This window comes from Fonsecaea erecta (genome assembly GCF_001651985.1).
Source record: "Fonsecaea erecta strain CBS 125763 chromosome Unknown Scaff2, whole genome shotgun sequence".
In the NCBI taxonomy this organism is placed as follows: domain Eukaryota; kingdom Fungi; phylum Ascomycota; class Eurotiomycetes; order Chaetothyriales; family Herpotrichiellaceae; genus Fonsecaea; species Fonsecaea erecta.
Window position 1 is genome coordinate 3,531,755 of NW_017387245.1, and position 22,753 is coordinate 3,554,507.

The 22,753-nt window shown below is 52.5% G+C and overlaps 5 protein-coding genes across 5 annotated transcripts; 3 read left to right on the forward strand and 2 right to left on the reverse strand.

The window, feature by feature from the left end:
- Positions 1-577: 577 nt before the first annotated feature.
- Positions 578-2,257, forward strand: AYL99_03027 (S-formylglutathione hydrolase; the record flags this gene model as incomplete). Its single annotated transcript, XM_018834543.1, has 5 exons — positions 578-833; positions 885-1,303; positions 1,351-1,538; positions 1,913-2,138; positions 2,198-2,257. 5 exons carry the CDS (start codon positions 578-580, stop codon positions 2,255-2,257), a joined length of 1,149 nt encoding a protein of 382 aa, XP_018697167.1.
- Positions 2,258-3,659: 1,402 nt separating this feature from the next.
- Positions 3,660-5,352, reverse strand: AYL99_03028 (hypothetical protein; the record flags this gene model as incomplete). The annotated part of the gene is made up of 3 exons (XM_018834544.1): positions 3,660-4,168; positions 4,293-5,098; positions 5,171-5,352. 3 exons carry the CDS (start codon positions 5,350-5,352, stop codon positions 3,660-3,662), a joined length of 1,497 nt encoding a protein of 498 aa, XP_018697168.1.
- A 1,703-nt stretch (positions 5,353-7,055) lies between these two features.
- Positions 7,056-10,257, forward strand: AYL99_03029 (hypothetical protein; the record flags this gene model as incomplete). The annotated part of the gene is made up of 3 exons (XM_018834545.1): positions 7,056-7,067; positions 7,121-8,687; positions 8,738-10,257. The coding sequence occupies 3 exons, from the start codon at positions 7,056-7,058 to the stop codon at positions 10,255-10,257; spliced, it is 3,099 nt and encodes a 1,032-aa protein (XP_018697169.1).
- Positions 10,258-10,548: 291 nt separating this feature from the next.
- On the forward strand, positions 10,549-11,090 carry AYL99_03030 (60S ribosomal protein L29; the record flags this gene model as incomplete). The annotated part of the gene is made up of 3 exons (XM_018834546.1): positions 10,549-10,711; positions 10,799-10,912; positions 10,936-11,090. 3 exons carry the CDS (start codon positions 10,549-10,551, stop codon positions 11,088-11,090), a joined length of 432 nt encoding a protein of 143 aa, XP_018697170.1.
- A 7,866-nt stretch (positions 11,091-18,956) lies between these two features.
- Positions 18,957-20,692, reverse strand: AYL99_03031 (hypothetical protein; the record flags this gene model as incomplete). The annotated part of the gene is made up of 5 exons (XM_018834547.1): positions 18,957-19,364; positions 19,420-20,193; positions 20,251-20,405; positions 20,462-20,557; positions 20,614-20,692. 5 exons carry the CDS (start codon positions 20,690-20,692, stop codon positions 18,957-18,959), a joined length of 1,512 nt encoding a protein of 503 aa, XP_018697171.1.
- Positions 20,693-22,753: the final 2,061 nt, after the last annotated feature.

Below are 22,753 nucleotides of genomic sequence, written 5' to 3' on the forward strand. Positions count from 1 at the left end.
TGACGATGCCTCTTCTGTCTGATGTTGTTGCCTGTCCTATTTCTAACAAACAACATGCCGTGGGCTTCGGGCGACTATCGGCTGAAGACCTAGGACTTCCGGCCCTGATCGCCTTGAAACAGCTCTACACGGCACAGAGACAACCGCTTCCATCTTCGGGACTCTGAACTCGGAAAGGAAATTGTCGTCGAGGCGGAAAACGTATCCCAATTCAATCTTCCTCGCACTGCCGATAGACTGATTGGAGAGGCTCACGTCGGGCCCCTCTTCCTTGATCCACCTGTTTCTTTCCTTCCTGCTGGTGCTTCTTCCGGTGAGATTGCAAACTCCCGAGTTGTCCCCTTTGGATAGTGAGGGCTAGTGAGGCCCAGATGCTGCTCGCTGGCTGCTGTTCCGCATCTGCCACCTGCGGGGCAGTTTTCCCTCGTCTTCTCCAATGCGTCCTCCCCCCTCCCTGCGCTGTCCCCCACGTCATTTCTCGCATGCAAAAACATGCTCTTCGAAAACATTTCTTCATAGTCTGTTGTTGTCTTCTCGTTCCTCCCAAAACGAAGTCCCTAAGACACAGAATTGCACCATGTCCGTGACCACTCAAGCCACTATTGCAAACTTCGGCGGAAAGCTTCTGAAGCTCGCTCACAATGCCTCCACCACCGGTTGCGAGATGAAATTCAACCTGTTCCTTCCTCCTCAAGCTGCAAACAACAAGGTCCCTCTGCTCATATGGCTCTCTGGCCTCACGTGTACCGGCGACAATTGTTCTGAGAAGGGTTTCTTTCAACACGGGGCCAGTAAGAAGGGCATCGCCGTATTGTACCCGGACACTAGCCCAAGTAAGTTGTTCCAGGGCTTTCACGATCACTGCGTAGACTGACAGTATGAAGGGGGTATTGGCATCCAGGGCGAGGACGACGCCTACGATTTCGGCACCGGTGCAGGTTTCTACGTCGATGCGAGTGCCGACCCTTGGTCCAAGAACTACAAGATGTACTCATATATCACCGAGGAACTTCCCAAAACCGTCTTCGAAGCCTTTAAAGATCAGATCGACTCTAGCAGGGTTAGTATCAGTGGACACAGTATGGGAGGCCATGGTGCGCTATCCCTATACCTGAAGAACCCGGGGAAATACAAGAGTGTCAGCGCCTTCGCTCCTATTGCCAATCCCCTGAAGTGTCCCTGGGGCGAGAAGGCGTTCAAGGGTTATTTCGGTGACGACTGGCAAAAACTGGGCGCCCAGCATGATTCGACAGAACTAATCAAGCAGTGGAAAGGAGGGCCACTTGACATTTTGATCGACGTGGTATGTGGCCCTACAAGACTGTGCTCATACACTGCTGACATCCTCAGGGTACTGGTGACAATTTCTACAAGCAAGGGCAGCTTCTGCCCGAAAACTTCACCGCAGCTGCAAAGGAAATTGGGCAGGAGAAGGGAGTCCATGTCAGGTTCCAACCAGACTATGATCACAGCTACTACACAATGGCGACTTTCGCGGATGATCACATTGACCATGCCGCGAAGTACCTGTTTGCATAGTATGTTGCATGATGTACAGACACAATAGAAAACTGACAGGGATAGAAGCGGAATGAAAAAGAACCAGAAGCTTTGACTATGCCGATTCATTCACTGTGAAGTCTAGTCCTTTATTCAAAGCTTTGCTATGTCGCGTTCGCGCAAGCCCGCGCCGTCTGCTCTCCATTCTGTCATTTCCTATTTATACCTACCATGTATCCATGATCTCCTGCTTTCTATGCAAAACTCAAGCTGTTCAGATTAATATCCTGACTGTTCCCAACGCTTCATTATCTGATACGAGACCTGTCTTGGATCACGAGCTGTTCAATCCTCTCAGTCTACGTTAAACTCTTCTGCTGCTGCTTCTCCTCCCCCTTTCAACTTCACATAGCTCTCCAGCCATCGTCTTTGATCTGCTCACTGTCACTGTCACTGTCACGGCCAAGATGAACTCGGACTTGGACTTGGCCTATCTGGGCGCAACAGATGGCGTGTCTTCTGCCTTCAACAACGACAACCACCAGTTTTGGCAACAGAAGAAAGCCTTTGAATCAATTCCCAACATCAAACTGTCCCGATCGCTAGACCATGGTGGTAATCCCATCAGTCATCCTCAAGTAGGTACCCCTTCTCGTCCATCACGTGACGAGGCTGAGCGGTGACTGACTGGTGGTAGTCCCAGTCAACGCCCCAACGACAGGCACAAAGCTCAGTCCAAAAAACGCAAGTCAAATGACGGAGAGCTGCCGATTCTGCTTACCTAGACAATCATCGAATCCCACTTGCCAACGCCATTTGTTCCACAACCCGACATCTCAAACGTCGACCACGACAGGGAACCAAGAAACTATGGGTTCCTTGCCTTTGCTGCCCTTTTGTCTGTCGAGATCTATATCATCTAGAGCCCGGCAGATGCGCAGCCCGCTGATCCTGTGTTTACGAGTCCTGCCACATCGCCAGCGGCTGGGGTTGGCCAGGTCGTCTAGGCAGTCCGGGTCCGAAAAAGTGGCACGTCTTTCCTCGCCAACACTTGGCGACCATGGGCAGAGGGATCGACCGCATGGCGTTTGAAGAGACGGGCTGCCGTGTGCCGGGCGTTGCCAAAGAGTGCTTTTACAAGAAACCACTCACTGCCCTGGAATCCACTAGCCTGCCATCCTTGGGACAATATCCAACCCTCTGAATTGTCATGGAGCCGCACTCAGAACCATCCATTCATTGTTGGAACAATATGGACCGGTCAGAGATGAGCACCCAGCATCATCCCCGTTCACCCTCAACAGGCACGAGTAACGCCAAATGCCAGACACCGAAGGCATTGACGACGCCAGCCACACGCCGAGAGCTTTCCCCAGCAGTGCCCCCTCATCTCCGACAATGATTGCGCAGAAGCTCTTCGTCTGGCGTTAGCTTTTCGACGCCACTCTCCGTGCCGCACGCGCGACGGAACTTGTGGGGAACAGTCCTCGTGCCACGGGGGCTCCACTCCTGTGGAAGCCGAAGATATGTTGCTCACGAGAGGCCGTGGAGCCATCGGTTTATCGGAGCCTGATCGAGCATCGAAGGACACGAAGAAAGGCCGAGGAAACAGCGAGGGGGGTAGGTGGATGAGATAGCAGCAGTATGGATGAGATAGCAGCAGTATGGATGAGATAGCAGCAGTATGGATGAGAGAGCAGCAGTATGCATGCAGCCAGGCCATGTCCTATGAAGAGGCCGAAGAATGTCTTGGGAGGAATCCCTTTGGGAACGAAGGGAGGAGGTGGGCGTGGTATTCAAGAAGCAGATCGTCACGCCGTAATCAGTGGAGAAGTGGGAGGTAGATCGATAGAGAGCGCCGTGTCGGAAGAAGAAAAACAGGTCTCTAACCGGCTTATGTGTTGAAGTTCTCCGCCTGTCTACGATGTTTATCTATCCTTCAAGGACCTGCAAATGTCCAACTCCTTCCAGTTGAGGGGCGCTGTGGAACTTTCTTCCCCTTTACAGATGCCCTTCGGCCTGATAAATGCGCTCCGATGCTTTCGAACAGTATACTCCAAAAACGCCATGCAGTTTTATCGTTTGATTTTTGCCTCGTCGACGGAACGAGGCCCCAGATGGCCTCCACATACCACCCACCCGTCTTTTTCTTCTTCTTCTCAGTTTTCTTGTTCCGTGTACGTCGACAACTTCCTCCACTTCGCACCATAACGGTAAATCAGGACAGGGATGGGCGCGGTGGCAAGACTCAGCACACACAAGATAGTGAAGCCCCACCCGTACCCCATGGCCTTGACCAAGGGCTCGACGCCGAGCGGCAGGAACGTGCCCATCAGGCACCGTGTGACGATCAGCGCGGTCATGGCGCTAGCCGAGTACAGCTTGAACGCGTCGACCACGTAGGCCATCAGCGGGATGAAGCCGAGCATCAGCGCGGCGCCGAGGAAGACAAGGACGAGGATCAAGACCGGCAGCGGGGCATGGAGCTCGGCCGCCCAGCCGTACAGGGCGACCATGAAGGGGAGCGTGAAGCCGCCAACCATGGCGAGCGGGAGGCGGTACTCGGGCTGTCCTTCCCGGATGGCTCCTTTCTGGGCGTCGCGCAGCCGGATGTAGACGCGGTCGAGGAGGAGGTTGCAGATGATCACGCTGACGACGGATCCGACACCTGCAGAGACGTTGTTAGCATTTAAAGAAATGGGGAGGGTGGTTTGCACGCAAAAACCAGCACAGAGAGAGAAGGGAGGGGGGGAAGGGTGCTCTGGGGAGGACAACGGGGCTGGAAAACATACTGAAAGTGATGAACATGGATCCAGTCAATGCAGGTGAAAGACCATAGATGCCCTCCAAGATATCCGGCAGCGTCGTCGACATGACGTAGAAATAGGTGAATACCAGCGACCCAAAGAGGGACATGGCCTGCAACACACCCGAGTCGAAGAAGACGACAAACGGCCGCAGGACCGAATCCCACAGCTTCGTGCTTCCCTTCACATTCGCTTCGGCGTCGTCCACATCAACCGCTGTCCGTAGTGCGAGATTGCCGGTCTCTTTCCTCAGCCTGGCAACTCTGCGGTTGAGGATGGTCACCTTGTAAGTCTCGCGGAAACACGTGAGAAACGCGATTTCACACGCGCTGGCCAGCGTCACGCCCACCCAGAGGACCTGGCGCCAGCCCAACGTCTCGGCGATGGCGCCGGCAATGGCAGGGCCGATGGCCCCTCCCAACAAAGGCGCCAGCATGATGAAACTCATGGCCGACCCGCGCTGTTCCGACACGAACATGTCGCCCACAATGGCCGGGTTGAGCACATTCGAAGCGACGGCGACACCGGTCAAGGCTCGCGCGGTGATGAAGAGCGGCGTGCTTTGGCACAGTGCCGCCAGCACCGTGGCGGAGATGAAGAGGACGTTGGCCACATTAAAGACCGGATACCTCCCAAACGACTCAGACAGCGGAGCGAGCACGAGGGGGCCAAACGCCTCCCCAAACTCCCATATTGTGACCAGGAGGACGCTGGCGGACTTGCTCCTGGTGCCGTCGAGGTCGTACACGATCCGATTGGCAACGGGCACAACCGATATGCATGTGAAAGTCCTATGGACGAGGTTAGCTTGACTGCTAGCGAGGGGGGTATTCAAAAGGTCGAGGACTTGGATGGGAACATACACTGTGAAGGCCATAAAAGCGAGCAAAGCCACAATCCCCCATTTGTAGACATTGGGCCAGTCTCTTGGGTTTTCCAGGTCACCATTTGGGTCGAAATCAACGATGTCGCTTGGGTGAGCGGTCTTGTCCGGGCCCGGCTGAGCCTGGATGGCATTTCTGAGCAGTGGTTGCGTCTCGTCCATTGTACTCCCTGTCAATTGAGAACCTCGTCCCTGCAGGGGAAACTTTTGGAAAAGCAGATTCGACTGGTGATATCTTAGTTTGAAGAAGTCAAGGGCCAGCGTACAGTATATGTAATCTGTCCATGCAAGCAAATGGATAAGAAAGCACCACCCTAACAATGCGGAGAGGCAATTTTTTCTATGGTATAAAAGGTTCGGCCGCGGCGGAGGCAAAAAGCCAATGCGGTACGAATCATCATGAGAAGTTTATGTAAGGCGGCCGATCCTTACTGCACAGGATGAGGGCGTACCGAGATATATTTCTGGGCCACAAGGTATTTGATCCTTGTGAGCCGAGAAGGGTCCATATGTGTAGGCAAAAGGGCGCAAAAATGGCCTTGTAGGGTAGGGGGGTGATGGCGCCGTCAATAGCCGAAGTACGATCGTTGATAAGAACCATGGACCAATGAGTTGTCTCAGTTCCTGGTCGAGACCAATTTACCGCAGACGAGCTCGCAGGAGGAGTCATGTTGCCTGGAGAACGGCTGCCCACTTCTTTTGCATTTGAATGGGGAACATCGCGCAAGGCTACAGCCTCTCGAATTTGCGAAATTTGTAGCTAGATAGTAGATGTATGTATGTGGAGGGAAACCCACGAGGGAAAGCCTTCTTGAATCCCCGGCCTCACGGAGTCATCTCTGGCTGTGGAGTGCTGTCCCAAGTATTTTCACGGCTCACCATCTCTCTTTCCCTTAGCCGAGCCATGCTGACACTTATGAGTCCTTGGGAGTGCCGACTTCACCGACTTCGAGGTGTTGGTCCTAGATACTGGCGGTACACATTGTGCATCCTTAGGAGCCTGTGAGTATGTTGCGAGTGGAGCATCAAACACCTGTAACTTCGCTATGCTTTTTTCAGACCCTTTCAAAACCGATATGATGCCTTGTTTTTCACTTCCTCCTGAACAGGTACGCCGTGATCACAAGAGTTGAGTTGCGCAACGGCGAACGGATTGACGCGAACCAGCATACTCGTCCCAGCAGTCCGAATATCTGGCAGCGATCGGAAATGCCGTATGCCGATGAAGAAGGAGTCTCAGGACGTACAGATCTTCACAGTAGTTGACACGATCAGGCAGCCTGCCTTACCCTCACCGTTGATATGGAGCAGCCTGGAGCCTGGAGCCTATTGATGCTGGGCTTTCATTGGAGCTCGCGGTGAATAGAACCGAACCCAAATGCTCTGCTGCAGAAGCTTCTGCAAGATGACACTGGTTCCAACACCAGCCGGCTAGGAGCATTCATAGGCTGGCAGCAGAAATATTGTGTCTTAGTCAGGGGAAGGAAATCGAAGGATGAATATGTGCGTCATTTGGTGGTGGCCGGTGGGTGGTTTGATGCCAAGACCGGAAACTTTTGGAGGGAGATTTCTCCGCCTTCGATGGTGCAGACTCAGGCTTGTCGAATGATGCCCGACGCTGCGGCATTCTCTGTCTTGCACTAATAACTGAGAATTTAGAGACATCCAACTGAAAGTTCTACCGATACTGTTGATGCCTGCACCCATTATTCATTGTCAATTCCTTAACAAACAAGGCCTTTCTCATGGACTAACTCCGGAAGCACGTGCTTCCACTTTCGTCACGCCCAAATGCGGTGACTATCATTCCTGCCCAGTGTTCCTGAAGTCATAGCGCGGTGGGCGAGGAACACTGGCATTACCTGATGGACGAACAGGTTCGTCATCTACCAGAAAATGATTTCAGCGTCTCTGCTAACATGTCCTCCAGATAATCTCAGCGATTCAGATCGCCTACGACCCCTCCGCCGACCCAGCCCTCAAACGACAGGCTTTTGACTATGTCAACCAGCTGAGGCAAGAGCCTTCGGCATGGCAGCCGTGTCTGGCCATCTCCCTTCAAGTCCCTAGACAGCCCATGGTCATTCGAGTCTACTGCCTCGATATCGTCAACAATGCAGTCCAGGGTGGCTTGGTGGATCAACAAGGCTTAAAAACCATCGAAGAGCAGCTCTTGACATATCTGCGGAAGTTCTATGGGGCACCAGGCCAGACAGACACACCAGACCCGGGCACAATCCTCAACAAGTTTGCTCAGACTGTGACATTCCTATTCACAACCTTTTACGGTTCTGGATGGGAGACTTGCTTCGACGATTTGCTGGCCCTGACCTCCACAGGCACCGGCCCCAAAGACAACTACCCTGGACTGGTTTTCTATCTAACAGTCCTCAACGCTATCCACGATGAGATTGGAGATCAATTGCTGTCCAGGTCTCGGGCTGAGCAGGACAGGGCAAATTCATTGAAAGATCTGATTCGAGCCCGAGACGTTCAAAAAATTGCTCGGTCATGGGAGGAGATTCTGTCCCACTGGGGGACTTCCAACGATGTTGTGGCCGAGTTATGTTTGAAAGCTGTCGGGAAATGGGTTAGCTGGATCGATATATCCTTCGTGGTGAATCAATCGATGCTCGAACTCCTTTTTCAGCAGCTGGAACGAGCCCAGAAGGTCGATCCTCGCAAGAGTGAGGAGCAAGCAAGGGACGCAGCCATTGATGTATTCACAGAGACGGTCGCAAAGAAGATGCCGTCGGCAGACAAGGTCAACATGATCAGTTTTCTTAATCTCGAAACAGTCGTCTCGCGACTCGTGACTTGCCCGCCACTGAGCGACAGCAGAGCATCAAACTACGATGTCGATCTCGCGGAAACAGTCGCCAAATTGGTCAACACTACAACCATGGATATTATCAAAGTACTGGAGACGGAGACCCAGGGCTCAACGACTTGGGTCAAGGCTGAACAGCTGCTGGCTGCGTTTCTGCCACATTTGCTTAGATTCTTCTCCGACATATTCGACGAAGTCTGTTCGACGGTTCTCAACGCTATGAACGATGTTCTCACTTTCTTGAGACGCGCTAGCCAGGGTGAGGCCGCTTCTGCCCAAAGAGCAGCAATGCTGTTGCCCATCCTCAAAGCCATATTTTTAAAGATGAGGTATGATGACACTGCCGACTGGGGCCAGGAAGACGAACAGACAGACGAAGCAGAGTTTCAGGAGTTGAGAAAACGATTGGCGAGCTTGCAGTCGGCCATTGCCGCCGCGGATGAGCAGCTCTACATTGAAGCAATCTCCGCACTTGTTCACGATACTTTTGAACGACTCCGATCGGAAGGATCACGGCTCAATTGGCGCGACTTGGATCTTGCATTGCATGAAGTCTATCTGATGGGGGATTTGGCTGTAAAGGGAGGTGGGTTGTACCAGAAGAACAAGCCAAACTCACCAGCTGCCGAAAAGTTAGTTCGGATGATGCTGGAAATGGTACAGTCAAGTACGTGAGAGTATCTCCATATCTACAAGATTCTGCTGACAAGTTGGCAGACACAGGCTCCTTCGCACACCCCGCCATCCAGCTGCAATATATGGAAATAAGCGTCAGATACAGTTCCTTCTTCGAGAAGCATTCAGAATACATTCAGCCAGTTCTGCAAAACTTCCTCGAGCTGGCCCACCACCCCAGCTTAAAAGTCAAGGCACGAGCGTGGTATCTCATTCAGCGTCTCATCCGCCAACTTCGGATCTTCGTGGGAAATGCGGCGGAAGCGGTCGTGCAGAGCCTCCAGGATCTCCTGGCTATACGAGCGGAGTTACCCAGCGAAGAAGACAGAGATGACATGTCCTCCGACGGTGATGCCGCCGCCGACTCTACATTTACCAGCCAGCTGTATCTATTTGAAGCTGTTGGCTGCATCTGTGGTGCAAATACCGTCCCTACAGACAAACAGGTACAATATCTATCTGTCGTCATGCAGCCGCTCTTCGTTGATATCGAGCGTAACTTGGAGGCCGCTAGATCAGGAAATGAGCTCGCCTGTCTTCAAGTGCATCATGGTATCATGGCGCTCGGTACAATTGCCCGCGGCTTCTCCGACTTCAACCCTGGGCTCAGCACGCAAGGAAGCGGAGTTGAGCCATCGCCACAAGCGAAACAGGCATTTGCACAGGTCGCCGAGGTGACTCTCCTCTCTCTGACGGCGCTTAAGTCATCCTTCCAAATCAGGACTGCTGCCAGGTTCGCCTTTTCACGATTAATCGGCATGGTCGGTACTCAGATGATGCAGCAACTGCCCCAATGGGTTGACAGTCTATTGACTGACACTTCGACGAGAGACGAGATGGCGTTATTCCTGCGATTGCTGGACCAAGTCATTTTCGGTTTCAAGAACGACATACAAGACTTTCTCGATCGGCTCTTCTCAGGACTTCTTCAAAGAGTCTTTGCTGGCATATCTGCCGCCACCGCAGGCACGGACGATGAGATCGAGTTAGCAGAGCTGAAGAGAGAGTATCTAAATTTCCTCATGGTGATCCTCGGGAATGACCTCGGTGCGATCCTAGTCAGCGCCAGAAACCAGCCGATCTTTGAATCAGTGATCGCCTCCATTGAGCACCTCGCGAGAGACGTGGAAGACTTCCCCACTGCCAAGATGGCGTTTTTGCTGCTTTCGAGGATGTGCACAGTATGGGGAGGACCTGATGTTGTTTCTGCAACAGGTCAGGTGAACAACAATGTGCCTGGCCCGCAGCCTGCCCTTCCTGGATTTGATCAGTTCATGATCACCCGATTCTCGCCACTCTGCTGGGCTCTGCCCACTAACCCTTCGTTTAATAGCAAGGATGCACAGGCGCGGCAAGCTCTTTCCGAGGCCGCGGGTCTTCAGAAGACCATCTACACAAAAACAGGTCAGCAGTACCTGACGTGGTTGCAAGAAAAGGAGTTGAGATCCATGGGCATGAATGATACCTTGATCAACGAGTATTTGCAGAAATTGGCGGCCATGGAGCCAAAGGCGTTCAAAGTCTTTTTTGCCAAGTTAATCGCACAAGGTGGCCAGATGTGAAGATGTGAAGAGAGAAAAGCATGATTACGCTGAGAATGTGAATGACCCCTGCATATGATACCAAAGGATTCTGTTACTCAAGATGCATATGGACCTGGATGAATGATGGCCGCTGCGCCTAGACAGAAAAACATAGCTACCATAGACGAGTCAGATATGTCATGTTGCCACACACTGCTGTGTGCTGGTGTGCACTGCGATGACGACCTGTCTGATAGCACATAGCGATACAGTCGACAAGTCAACCTTTAATTGGACTGATCTCGCAGCAAACAAACTTGTAGAGTCACAATGGCAAGGCTGGCACGAGGTTCCAGAAGCAGCCTTGCGAAGGCCCACGCCAAGACTTCGGCAAACTTTCCCAATATTATGCCCACATTTGACAATTTGGTCGAACTTTTGGACGACCGAGTTCGAACGATCCGTCAATCCAGCCTACAAAACCTTACGATCAGTCTGTCGTTGAGAACCTCAAGATGGCCAGTAAGTCTACACATGCGTATGGCTGAGGATGCTGAAGCGCCGGTCTGACTTTGCCCAGAATCCAAGAACTCGTCTCAACACAACCAAGCCAAGAAGGCTCACAAGAACGGGTACGAGATTGCGGCCTCAGCAAGCGCGGCCACCGTGCTCCTGGCGATCGCTTTCCCCAAAAGTAACTTTACGGTACTGACACAGATGTTGAAAATGACAGGATCAAGAAGCCCAAGACCTTCAGATACCCATCCCTCAAAGGCACGGATCCCAAGTTTCGAAGAAACCACAAGCACGCCCTGCACGGAACGATGAAGGCGCTTAAGGAGGTGCGGGAAGGAAAGAGAGACGCTGCATAAATTCGGGAACAGAGGCATAAAATTCTGATGAAGCCTGAGTTGTGGTATGCGATTGATGAGCATGGTAAAAGCGAGACGACACTTTCCACGGCGTCTATGGAAGAGGGTCTCTGTTTTTGCGCGATGGAATGACACACAGTTGTGATGGGAATCATCCAGTACGATCGTGGGGGCTGTTTTCGACGCCAACGGACATGCTCTCGGACGGCCAGACACTGTCTTGAATGGGAGATGGACAATCCGAAGAAGAGACAGAACTTCCCCCACAATTACCCTATTGCAAGGCTGCCCAATTTCCATTTCCTCCCGATTGATTTCAACGATTTTCATGATCTTTCACAGCACCTTTGATCATTGGCATTTGTGTGTACAGCGTCGTGTCTATTTCTTCAATGCACGATGTCTGAAGGAGAACAATCTATCGTGCCTATATGGAGATTTTGACCTTCCAATTACCAAACACGGTCCTCTATATCGATGGGGGATTGTGCATGGACGGGAGGTGACAATTGTCTATTCCCTGTTTTATGCCTGCGTCGGAGCCCTGGAGCAAGTCTTGTCGCAGATTCATTTGTCGCGGAGTCATTTGTGATTACTCGATCACATAAAAGATGCTCGGATGAGGATAATCTTCGTGTGCTTCCATGTTCTTGCCGAATATCGGAGCAGCACAGCCCTTTAGTTGAAGCTCGTTCACCACGGCCTCAAAGATCAAGGCCCTGCAGGTCGCACGTGTTGCATGAGTGATGCCTAAGGATCCTCCTCGTGTCCAGACCGGTAAGGAAACCATCACATCATTGCGCCCGGTTTTTGGCCCTTACAACGAGACTGCCGTCCTGGGGAGCTGCTTCTACACCCTGTCAACACTCCAGCTTAGCCCGGAGAGGAAAGCACATGCTGGCTTTCTACTCGTTTGGATCCCTCCGCCCAAACCCCTGCATTTGTGACTGCGGGTGATCATGCTTGTTCATGGGCCAGACCGTGAACCATATGCCCTCCCTGCCCGCCCATGTACTCGGCCGAGACGTCGGCAATGAACACCCCGTCTCTGTCAGATCGTCCATTTTCATGGCTCGAGATGCAAGCATTCGAAGCAATAGCTTGCGATCCATCGAAAACTGTGCTGTCAAAGGAGCTGGGGACGGGAACGAGCAGCACGTGCAACACTGGTGAATTTGACTTGGCTGCTAATTCATCTTCGTCAGTCCTGTCCTTTGAGAAGAAGACAAAGCACTGAGTTGAGATCAAGAGAATTCAAATTGCTCCTTGGCTGAATCCCACCTGTTCTCCCAGGTGTATGCATTCGTTTGCTTTACTCCGGTACGGGGCACCTAGGCCCATCTTCAAGTCTTTTTTCCCTTGAGAAATCCTCTTTTCAACTGTGCCCCTCAAAGCATAATTCCTCCCTTCGACACATGGCTACGATGTCATTATACGCAGAGAGAACTCCGCTCGACCCAGGGACCGGTTCGTCACCACTCTGGGATGGTCATGGAGCAGGGACTGCCCCCCCCACAGCATGCCGGAGGGGCTCACCTGTATTTGGCCTGGCCAAAAATCTGAAACACACCGTCTTGATACAGCCAGACAGAAATGTCCAGGCACCACTGCAGCAGAAATCCACCAGTGGAACACTTCTCGAAGAGACATTTTCGCTAGGGCCACCAATGCTTCATGCAAGGCCCAAGGCCGAGGAGCGAGGTTCCTGCATCCGCCCTGAAGAATTGCAGTTCCAGGAGAACGAGGTGCCAGTCAGCACTCCTGCGCTAGGGAATCCTTCCTATTGCGGTATGATAGCAGTGGAGCTGTGGGACCACACACACACACACACAACCAGGTGAGGAGGTCACCGTTCTTCGTTGCGGTGCTTGGGGAAGGATATTTCGTTCTGACAAAGTTAAGCCATCTGCATGATGTTCCAAGGGCCTGCAAGGAATTGCTGCGTTGTACAAGTACCCGGATGCGAACTCTGGTATTACGATGTTTCACGACTGATGCATGCACCGCTATGCAGTACCAGGCGGACGAGCTTTGTGAGTACTTGTGGCTGTTCTGAGGATGGGATGGCTGGAATCCAGGACGGTGTCTGACCTGGGAGACAGCGCGACCACCGGAGAGCGAGTTTACCGGTTCTGGTCAGTCTCTGGTCGTGGTGGGCCTGGACTCGTTCATGAGAGTTTCTCGGTGCTTTTCGAGCAGCGATGGAATTTTCTCCTTGGGTGGTCTGTGACTGACCAGCACCCTTCAGGCCTGCAATTGTCTTGAGTTGACAAGCTCCAGACAAGATGGGTACGTCCGGTTCCACACCTACTTCAAGCCAGCCGGGACCGTTTCCTAGGTGCAGGTCCATGTGGAATCGTAACATCTGGCATTGATCCAGAGCTGATGCAGAATGAGAATCTCCTGGACCCCGACGAACTTGCATGCTCCAGCATGCCTCTGCACCGGCTTTGTGGGGTCATGGACTTTGAGTGTCAAAAGATCATTGGGGAGGAGGGGTCTACCATTGCTCAAACCCTCGACAACGAGTCGTTGAGGTCGTGGAGAAATTCCCCAAGTTCCCCTCAGAAAGGTAAGGCACATCTGCAGGGTCCTCGCAAGGAGGATCCAAAAGATGCATACAAATGCGTTTTCGTGACGTCGACAGACAGGCATGGAGATAGTCGCCAACCCACCAAGTAGTCGGTTCCTCAGGCAAGGCCGCCGGTCCCAGAGGGCTGGATCTGCACACCTGCAACGGGAGTACGAAGCGAATACCCTGGAACCCTCACAGACGCAAAAGGAGAAACAGCACCGCTGCGTTCAGTGTGAGCTCTCGTCCCACAGGTTTCCACCCACGAGACAAAGCGTTGACCACTTCCTGACACCGAACCATGGATGTGACGACCGTTGCTGGATTCTGGCGATCTTCAGATTAGAACTACTTCCTGCAAAAGATGTCAGCACCCTCCAAACTTCGCTGTGCAGATGTTGGGCTCAGTAGATGAACTTCACTGCAACGCTGCTATCCTACCATTGGGCTCTTGATACAAACCAATGTTTTGAATTAGGCGAGGGCTCTGGCACTGAACCGCACAACTAGGTAAGTGCAGCAAAAATGATCTGGGTCCACAATGGACAGAAATTTCTTCATCGCAACATCCTCGCCGGTGTCTCCAACCTGTTCCGTTTTCGCGGGTGTTTCGTATATGGGAAAACTGCCATCGTCAAGCTTGAAACACCCTCTGAAGAAATTATCATGAGCCTCCAGTCCCTGCCTCATGAGCAATCTCTTACCACTCCATGGATGTAAACCACTGGGTATTGCCTTCAACCCTGCATGGCCCTTCACCCACTGGCACACAGTGGATCTTCCGCACAGGATCATTCTTCTGAATGCCATGTTGCGGGACAATACCTCGTGTCTGGGGCTCACAAAGGGTGTACAATGCTTGAGGCCCTCCATGTGAGCTCGAGACGATTCAGTGCCCCCTTTCAGTCATCGAATGCTGCCTGCCAACGAGCTCTTCAAACACCTTCATGCAGTCTGAATCATGCAGCCCCCGTATCCCACAATGGTGAGAACGCCTGGTTGATTGCTCATTCCTTTGGGTCTGCCCTGGAAGGGAACGTGCACCGAAGGGGTCGAGTCGCTGGATGAGGCGAAAGCCCCTCGTGTCCATATGGACGATGTCAATTTCTGGAGCCCAGCTGAGCAAATGAATAATCCAAGTTGCCCATCAACAATTTGGTTATACGAAGACATGTTGCTTCACTGTGCAGAGACATCATCTTTGCAACGCTCAAGCCAGCCTCTGTTAGAGACAAACCCTACTGCTGTCCCATATAACTTTGCACGTGGCAGGCCGCGTGGTGCCGGGATCATGGGACTCTTCAAATCTGGAAAACTCTCTTTGATTGTTGGTTTCAGTTCCGCGACCAGGCGTTCCTTGTTCAGCAACGGTCGATTGAGTTTGGAAATTGACCTTTCGAGTCCTGACAAGCATGGTGGCCTTGGGCACGCCGATCCTACCGAGTCCTTGGATTATGCTAACCACCTGGATATTCACCCCTGCGCTGGAAGAGGATAAAGCACTCGAACGCTATGAGTTTCCTTCGTTATTTCCGGCGGCCAGCCTCCTGGATCTGGGCGTCGTCGTGGTTGTCACACTGCCCAATCGGCACGTGGATGGCGTTATGCATGCTTAAATTGGCCGGCCGCAGCCTCGCCAGCCTCCAATTTACGACCCCGGAACACGCCCATGCACAGTTTCTTGCTGCAGCACCCCCAATCTGTCCGTCCTCAAGGTATGTAAGTTGCACTCAGAGTTTTGCAGCCGCTCAAGGTGCGACGAGTGTGGCTGCCGGGCGCGTGGTCGAGCTAAAAAGGCCGTGAACCATGCATCATGGCGCGCCATCTGATCTCGCTTGTGCCAGAATGCCATTATTTTCCGACATGCTTCATTATCATAATCGTCATCATCTTCTTCTTGAATATCTTTAGAAAGAACGGAACCCCAATTCCTCACTAGTTCTTGGCCTTTTTTGGCGCTACTACTACTCTCAAAAAAAGCCAGAGAGATCCGTCGCGACGCCTTCAAGCCACGCCCACGACCGTCCGAAATCAGTATTTATGTCAAAACACTCGCGCCGGCATCAAGCTTGCGCATCGACGCCTACGATGGTGCGACTGCGCCGGGAGAGCAAGCAGACAAGGGATACAGCAGGGCAATCTATCAGTCAGTCAGTAAGTTAGAGGTCCAGCAGCGCCTCCCCCCATCAGTGGCCACGAAAAACAAATTTCGCATTCCGGCTCTTTGGAGGGTTTTTACGGCCCCCATACGTACGACGACGAGTATTGCTTCGTATTGTCCTCGTCCGAAGGGCGGGCTCTCGCTTCTTCCTTACGTGCTCGCGCTCTGCCTACATGCCTAGGGGGCTCGGTTATCTCAATGACCACCACAAAAGGACGGCAAGGCACGCGCGAAGGAACATCGTCTGCCCACCCGTTCACGCGCACGAGCACTACACTACTCGTAAACGAAGCCCGGAAGGATTTGCTTGGGATGTTCTCCGTACGGAGGAATGCTGGTACATATGTTCCTACATATGTCAACAGCGAAAAGCGTTCGCATTAAGTTTCGAACCGGTAGTCCCTCCGTGCTCGGTACTGCGTACATACTCCGTACACAGACCATCGATAGATTACGCGAGCCGAAGTTCGCTCAGCGGACAAACCACGATAGCGAGCCAAGAACGCTCGCTCGCTCGCTCGGCCTGGCGGATGCACCTCTTTGCCTGCCTACCGAAAGCACTGATGCACGGAAATAGGAAAGTAGAGAGGTGCTCTCTCACTCCCACCCGAAGAGGTAAAAGGGGGAAATATTTAGTACTGATAATTAGTATTCTTGATTTGCCTGCTGGCTTGCTTTAAAACTGAGGAAAGGGGGGACGCAGAAAACGACGAAACACGGCGACGTTGGCTTCACTCAAAGGACTGTCCCATGAGCATTGAAGGACGATGTAACCTTAAGAGGCGTACGTCGTTGAGTCAGTGATGTATGTATCGTACCTCGTCCTCAAAGTGTTGCTTCTCTGTGCATACATACAGTAGTAGATACCTGGTAGTAGTACTAGTACATAGTAACGATCAAGTAGCTACGGTAGCATGCGAGGAAACAGGCACGCACCACCAAGCATGCCTGCCAGGCTCGGATTCAGATTTCTGCAACCCCAGCCACACCCCCCTCGGAGTCCGTGCACAACTGACTCGCTCACTTATCGGAGACCTCACTAAAACTAAACATGTAACTAACAAGGTAACAAGGATCTCGCCCCCCTTATTGTGCCACCGCCGCCGGCGGGTGCCCACCAAAGTGCCACAATTCTGCAGATCGAGATCAGGTTCCCCGAGACCATTAGCTTTACTTTTGTAGTCAAGTTCACCATGTCCTGAGTACGTATGAATGTATGAATGTCTGTACTTGTACTTGTACCTAGCTAGGTACCTCGTACTTTGATCCGGGGTCGGAGCTTACGAACTCATTGAGAACATACATTCGCAGTAAGTAGCATTACTGCGGGTACGGACACATGGGAATACATACAGTATGTAGAGAGACAGGCCCCACACGTAAGAGGATATCCTGATGCAAGCAGCTCCGTGTGAGTCACTTCCGCGTTCCCTACTCCTTACAGATATACATACATACATAGAGGTAGGCTACGAGTCGTTGTTGTTACAAGGGGGGAGAGAGACAGTACAGCGTTCGCAGGAACCACTAATGTATGTACCGAGTACTGGCGTCTTTTCGGGAAATAAAACCCTCCCTCCACCTCCCCACATGGATCCAGGATCCAGGAACAGGAGACGCATGGCCGGCCCCCCCCTCTTCTCGAGAAGATAAGCTTTGTCGCAAGGGGGAAGGGGAGGTCCTTACTGTACCTACTCGCTACCTACCGAGCTACCTACCTCCCTCCCTCGTACTCGTACCAAGAACGGCTTAGTACATCCACACTGTGCACGGAGATATCTTCAGGATCGGATCTAGCGTGCTCCGCTAGTCAGGCGGGATTGGCGTAACGGCCAGTCCGAATACGGACTCGGGCGAATTATTACCCAGTTGGCGTCCCTTTCCTCACACGTTGGTGGGGCCCGCCTGACTCTAGGTACAGTAGCGGCGACGACGTCCTATCCTGAGCGTCGCAGTTGGAATTCCCACTGCTCGGTCGACGATTTGATCATTGAGCGAGTAAGTGAGTCAGTGAGTCAGTGCCAGTCAGACATAATAGGCTTTGCCTAGCCCTCCGCTTCACCTGGCCTGTCCTGTCGGCAAGCGTCATAGCGAGTGAAGGTCGGCTCGAACGCGTCGAAACCTACTCGCAGATTGCAGAATCCGGGGGTGTTTGGCGAAAAGCCCTGTGTGCGTAGTCTACCCACCCGGCTGGACCGAGGGCGAGCAGGTGGCCAAGACGAGGTATGGATACCACGAGCTGGAGGACGACGGAGAGACAGCCTTGTGGTGGTACAGAGGACAAACACAGGACGAAATAGACTCTTGGCTGTTGAATCTTCAAGGAAGGCTTGATTGAACCTTTCTATCAACTCTATACATACATAGATACATCTACCCTCACATCGGTCACTTCCGGCCCAGTGCCTCTCGTCCTGCTTCACAACCCCAGAAGTCAAGCTATCACGGGACAGGATGGCCCGACTTCTCCCACTCTCCTCAGTGCTGCCTCACCCACCCCATATCGTTCGCTTTCGAAAGGAAAATAACAGGCAATTCTGGTACGATCCAGCACCCCTCTTGCCATGCATTACAAAGCGACAAGGGTGAATCTCTCTTCATCTTTGTACAGTTTTTGTCGAAGCCAGCAGCTCACACTGCCGTCCCAATCCAATTCCTTCTCGTTTCTGTCACTCGCCGTCAACGTTGCTTTTCTCGCTGTGAAGCGTCCTCTCCTCTGTATTGACAATGTCGACTCGAAAGGGGAACCCTCGAATGTTGAACCACGATCATGGTGGCTCCAGGAAAACGCCCTGCCGACGGGCGATCTTGTGTACACATTCTGCCGCCTCCCAATGCTTTCCGTCTTCCCAGTTGTACATCACAATGCTGCACACACACTGTGCTTTCTTCCATTTCCTTTGTGGGAACATAGAAGCCGCGTAAACTCATAATGCATTGAAAACACTGCGGGACCGTGGACCATGTAAGTAAGATATGGTCAAACAGCCACTTCCCGGCCATATGAAACAGTAGCAAAATTCCTGCTGCTTAGATCATAAGCAATCCTCGGCGCCACACGCTGAAATGTGCAGAAAGTATATATTGTTGAATAAATAGAGTGAAAAGTTCGGGTGAGACACATCGATATGTTTCATCCCGAATAATTGTCCAGTTCGATCCCCTTTCCGGAGAGATCCATCGGTCTCGCGTGTGTCATCCTCGGATCCCAATCTTTGTGTTGACTCGGCGGAGTGGGATGGGAGTAGCTCGATACCGGCGTAACGTACGCTCGAGCTGAGCCATAGAGTTCTTGCTTCGTGGCCGTCGGCGAGAATTCGGTTCGCATTCGGGGACTGGTCAAAGCTCGATCTGGGGTTTTGAGGTTCAGTTGAGGCGTCGCTCCGCTCAGCATTTCGTACGTACGAGGGTCGTTCGAGAACCGTCTGGCATCAGCCGAGACAAATTCACTCTTTCGAAACAATTTTGTTTGGACAAATTCCACCCAGCCATGAGTCATAGACCACCGGCCCATGAACATCAAGCACCAGAACCCGCTCAACTGTGACAAAGATCAGAATATGTTTGGGAACAGATGAAGATCAAGAGAGCCTTACCCCAAGAACAATCAGCACCGCCAGAACGACCCCCTCGGATTTGACCAGGCCGCTCCCGAGCGACAAGCATTTGTTTTTGTCGCCTTTGTTGGCGACCAGACAGGTGAGCCAAGGCTGGGCCTTCTGCAAAAGCGCCGCGTCGACTTTAGTGCTGTTGTCCATGGACACAAAGACCACCGAGAAGAACACAACTTCTGCAATGATGACAAGCACAATACTGGCCCCACGCCATTGAAGCTCGACCACCCTCTTGACTCGGCGGTAAGTCTGTCTTGCCGTCACCGTTTTCATGCTCCCTTGGTATGTCGGAGGCTGAGAGCTGGAATTGGTGGTTTGCTTGTCATCGAGAAGACTCTTAACGTAGACCTGCACGCAATAACCGATGGTGACGAATTGCAATACCAACGCCAACGCGCCGAATGCCAACAGAGGTCCCCAGTAATCTTGAAGGGCGTCTTTGTGGTTGATGTGGCAGACATTGCCAAATCGGAATGACACTCCAGTCAGGCTTAGGGTCAATGCAAGGCCAATAATAGGGATTAGCCATCCCAGCACCAGTGATGTGTAGAAAGTCTTGTTCCCAAGTACAACCTCCCAGCAGATCTGGAGATGGAGGGCGAGTGCTCTGCAGAAAACCCAAATAACAATGGCCCAACCACCAAATAACAAGAAGGCCCCGCTGATTGCGCAAGAGCCGCTCGATTTCATGTCATTCGGGGTAATTTCGTTGTAGCACTGCGCTGGTTTCGTGGCCAGTGGAATAATGAAAGCGAGCTTGACCCCAAGAACATCAGCCACAAGGTTCAATGCGATCATCAACCTTGAACATACCTCCACAAAAACCACTCCCAAGGTCAGACAGACACTTAAATAGTGTCTATGGGTATACTTGACGGGAAGAACAGCAAATGACAGAAGAAGATATATGGACAGCACAAAAGCCGCCACATTTACCCAGTTGGCAATTTCGGTGCGGGATTCAAATCCTGACGAAGAAGTTCAGCACGTCGACTTCTAACAGTGTTTTCTGCCCTCCGCTTACCGTCCGAATATGTCCAATCCGTCATCGGACACGGTAAACAACAGGTTAGGTTGGGTTGAAGCGTGGACAAGGGCATGCAAAACCGTCCCGCCGTAACTGAAGATTGTTAGCGACACCACAGGGAGCAGTCGAGATCGAAGATAAGTACATACATCCCCCTGACTCTGGGAAGAGGCTCTCTTGCAGGAACGGGGCCGGGCAAGAGCCCCCGAGACTAGACGTCGAAGACATTTCGAGTTGTTTGCGAGGCAGTCAAGCCAGATTGTTCAGTCCTATATTCTCATGACCGCGGTTTAGGTCATTGAGGCTGGTGGCGATTCGAGAGGTATTTGTGAGTCCAAGTCGCGTGATGTGATGGGTAGAATGGGGACAAGTAGATGTGGGAGAGTTGAAATGGAGGGTAGGGTGGCACGGCAGAGGATATGAAGAAACAGACGCTGGTCCGTCAGATTTCTCCTGGTGCTCTATGGACAAGATGAGGGGTGGAAGAGAAAGTCGTCCAGACGGATCCTCAGACGCGCAAAAGGGCCGTCTTTTTGTCTTGAGAAGGAAAGTCGTCAATCAGGGCTGGCCCATGTCCAGCAGACGAGCGAGGATTCGGCGGGGTGGAGGGCTTGTGGGAATTCGGAAAAGTGGAGATAGAACACAGAGGCCCTGGTCAAGTAAAAAGCGGTTGAGTGGTGGCACGGGTTCTTGAAGGACCTGGACCTGCAGCTGACTGTGAATTTATTCGGCTTGTTAGGCGTCTTGGGTTGAGCAAGGTACAGACGTCGTAGCAGCTCCGTTCCACATGGGGGGAGGATGTATTTGATCGTGGCCGATGCCAGTGGGGGAGCGGATCCTGTACTTGGCAGTGGTGGTGGAGATAACTGTCAGGCACCTCTGGATGACTGGCACACGGCAAACCCATGGACAGCCGCCGTCAGCCCAATCGCTGGACAAAGATGCAGAGGCTGGGATAGGAAGGAGGCGAGGGCAAAACACCAAGAGGTACTCCCTGGAAAGGGACGTACCCAACTCGCCGAATGTGCCAGTGGCGCGATGCATTTTCCACCGCCTTCGCCAATGGAAGGTGTGGATAGAATTGCACACAACGGTGCCTGGGTTAGCCCTGGTCCCTGGGAGCGAATGGGGTAACAATGCGTAAGCTGGAGCAATTTTGACCACAAAGGAAAACCCGATGGATCGGGCATGGAGGGATTGGGCGTTGGGCCTGAGAATACGACTCTCTGGGTTTGACGCGGTTTGGCAAGGTTTGAGAATGTGTGAGTTTGGGACCAGGGTCATCGACCAGGGCCGCTCAAGTGGAAAAGAAACCGGAGCTAGCCAGCCAGGCTAGGGAACTCCAGGAACCGCCAACGGTCCAGGGTGTGTGCTGCACGTTGGGTCTCCGTCTTTCGTGATGGACCAGGATGGAGGAGTCCCAGGTACTCCGTACAGTAGGCTTCATCTGCCCCCCCTGCTGTGGTACTGCGTGGTACTCGGAGGAGGAGTACGGAGTACGGAGTACATCATCTCGCGCCAGGGGGTGTTCGAGGGTCACCCACTCCTTTTTTTCGTCGTGACTAATTTTGATATGGCAAAGAGAACAACAGGAAGAGACAGACAATGACTGCGAAGAGGGCAGGGTACCGAAGAGTCGAGGACTCGTAAGGTAGTCCGGGCCATAACACTGGTCTAGAATCAGTAACACGCTCACACAAGCTGGGAAACCTCAGTAACCTTGCAGCTGGCGTGTTTCCTCGTGTTTGTCCATGGCGAATGTTGATGAAGAATCAGTGATGCGATGTCATTGAAGTGGAGGTGAAAAGTTGATGGACACATGGTCAGCTGGAAAAGTGACGAAAGGCGCAGGGTGCGCGGGACACCAGATGCAAGCTGGAGTTGGCATTAACTTTTGGTGCCTGAGCATTGGACTCGGGGCCCTAATTACGGAGCTCGGAGTAAGAATAGGTCCCTGGCTAGGGCTCTAGGCCCTATCGTCCCAAGGCCCTAGGCGGTAGTACTGCCCACACCCCAAAATACCAAGCCGGCCAGTGCCGAATTGTGTATACTCAATAGCAGGCACAAGGTACACCAGTCCTCCAGTACTCTTACATACTGTCTCAAGTTCAAGTGATTGCCTGGCTTCACATCGATGCAATCTACCTGACCGGAGGCCATGTACAAGGTACATACGACGAATTACCATCTTCTTCCTCCAGCGAAACAAGCCTGCTGCTTCGCCCTGCTCGGGCTATCCGAAGGTAACTCCTACCTCCTTCCGCCCCAGCCTCACGCTTTCGGCGAATA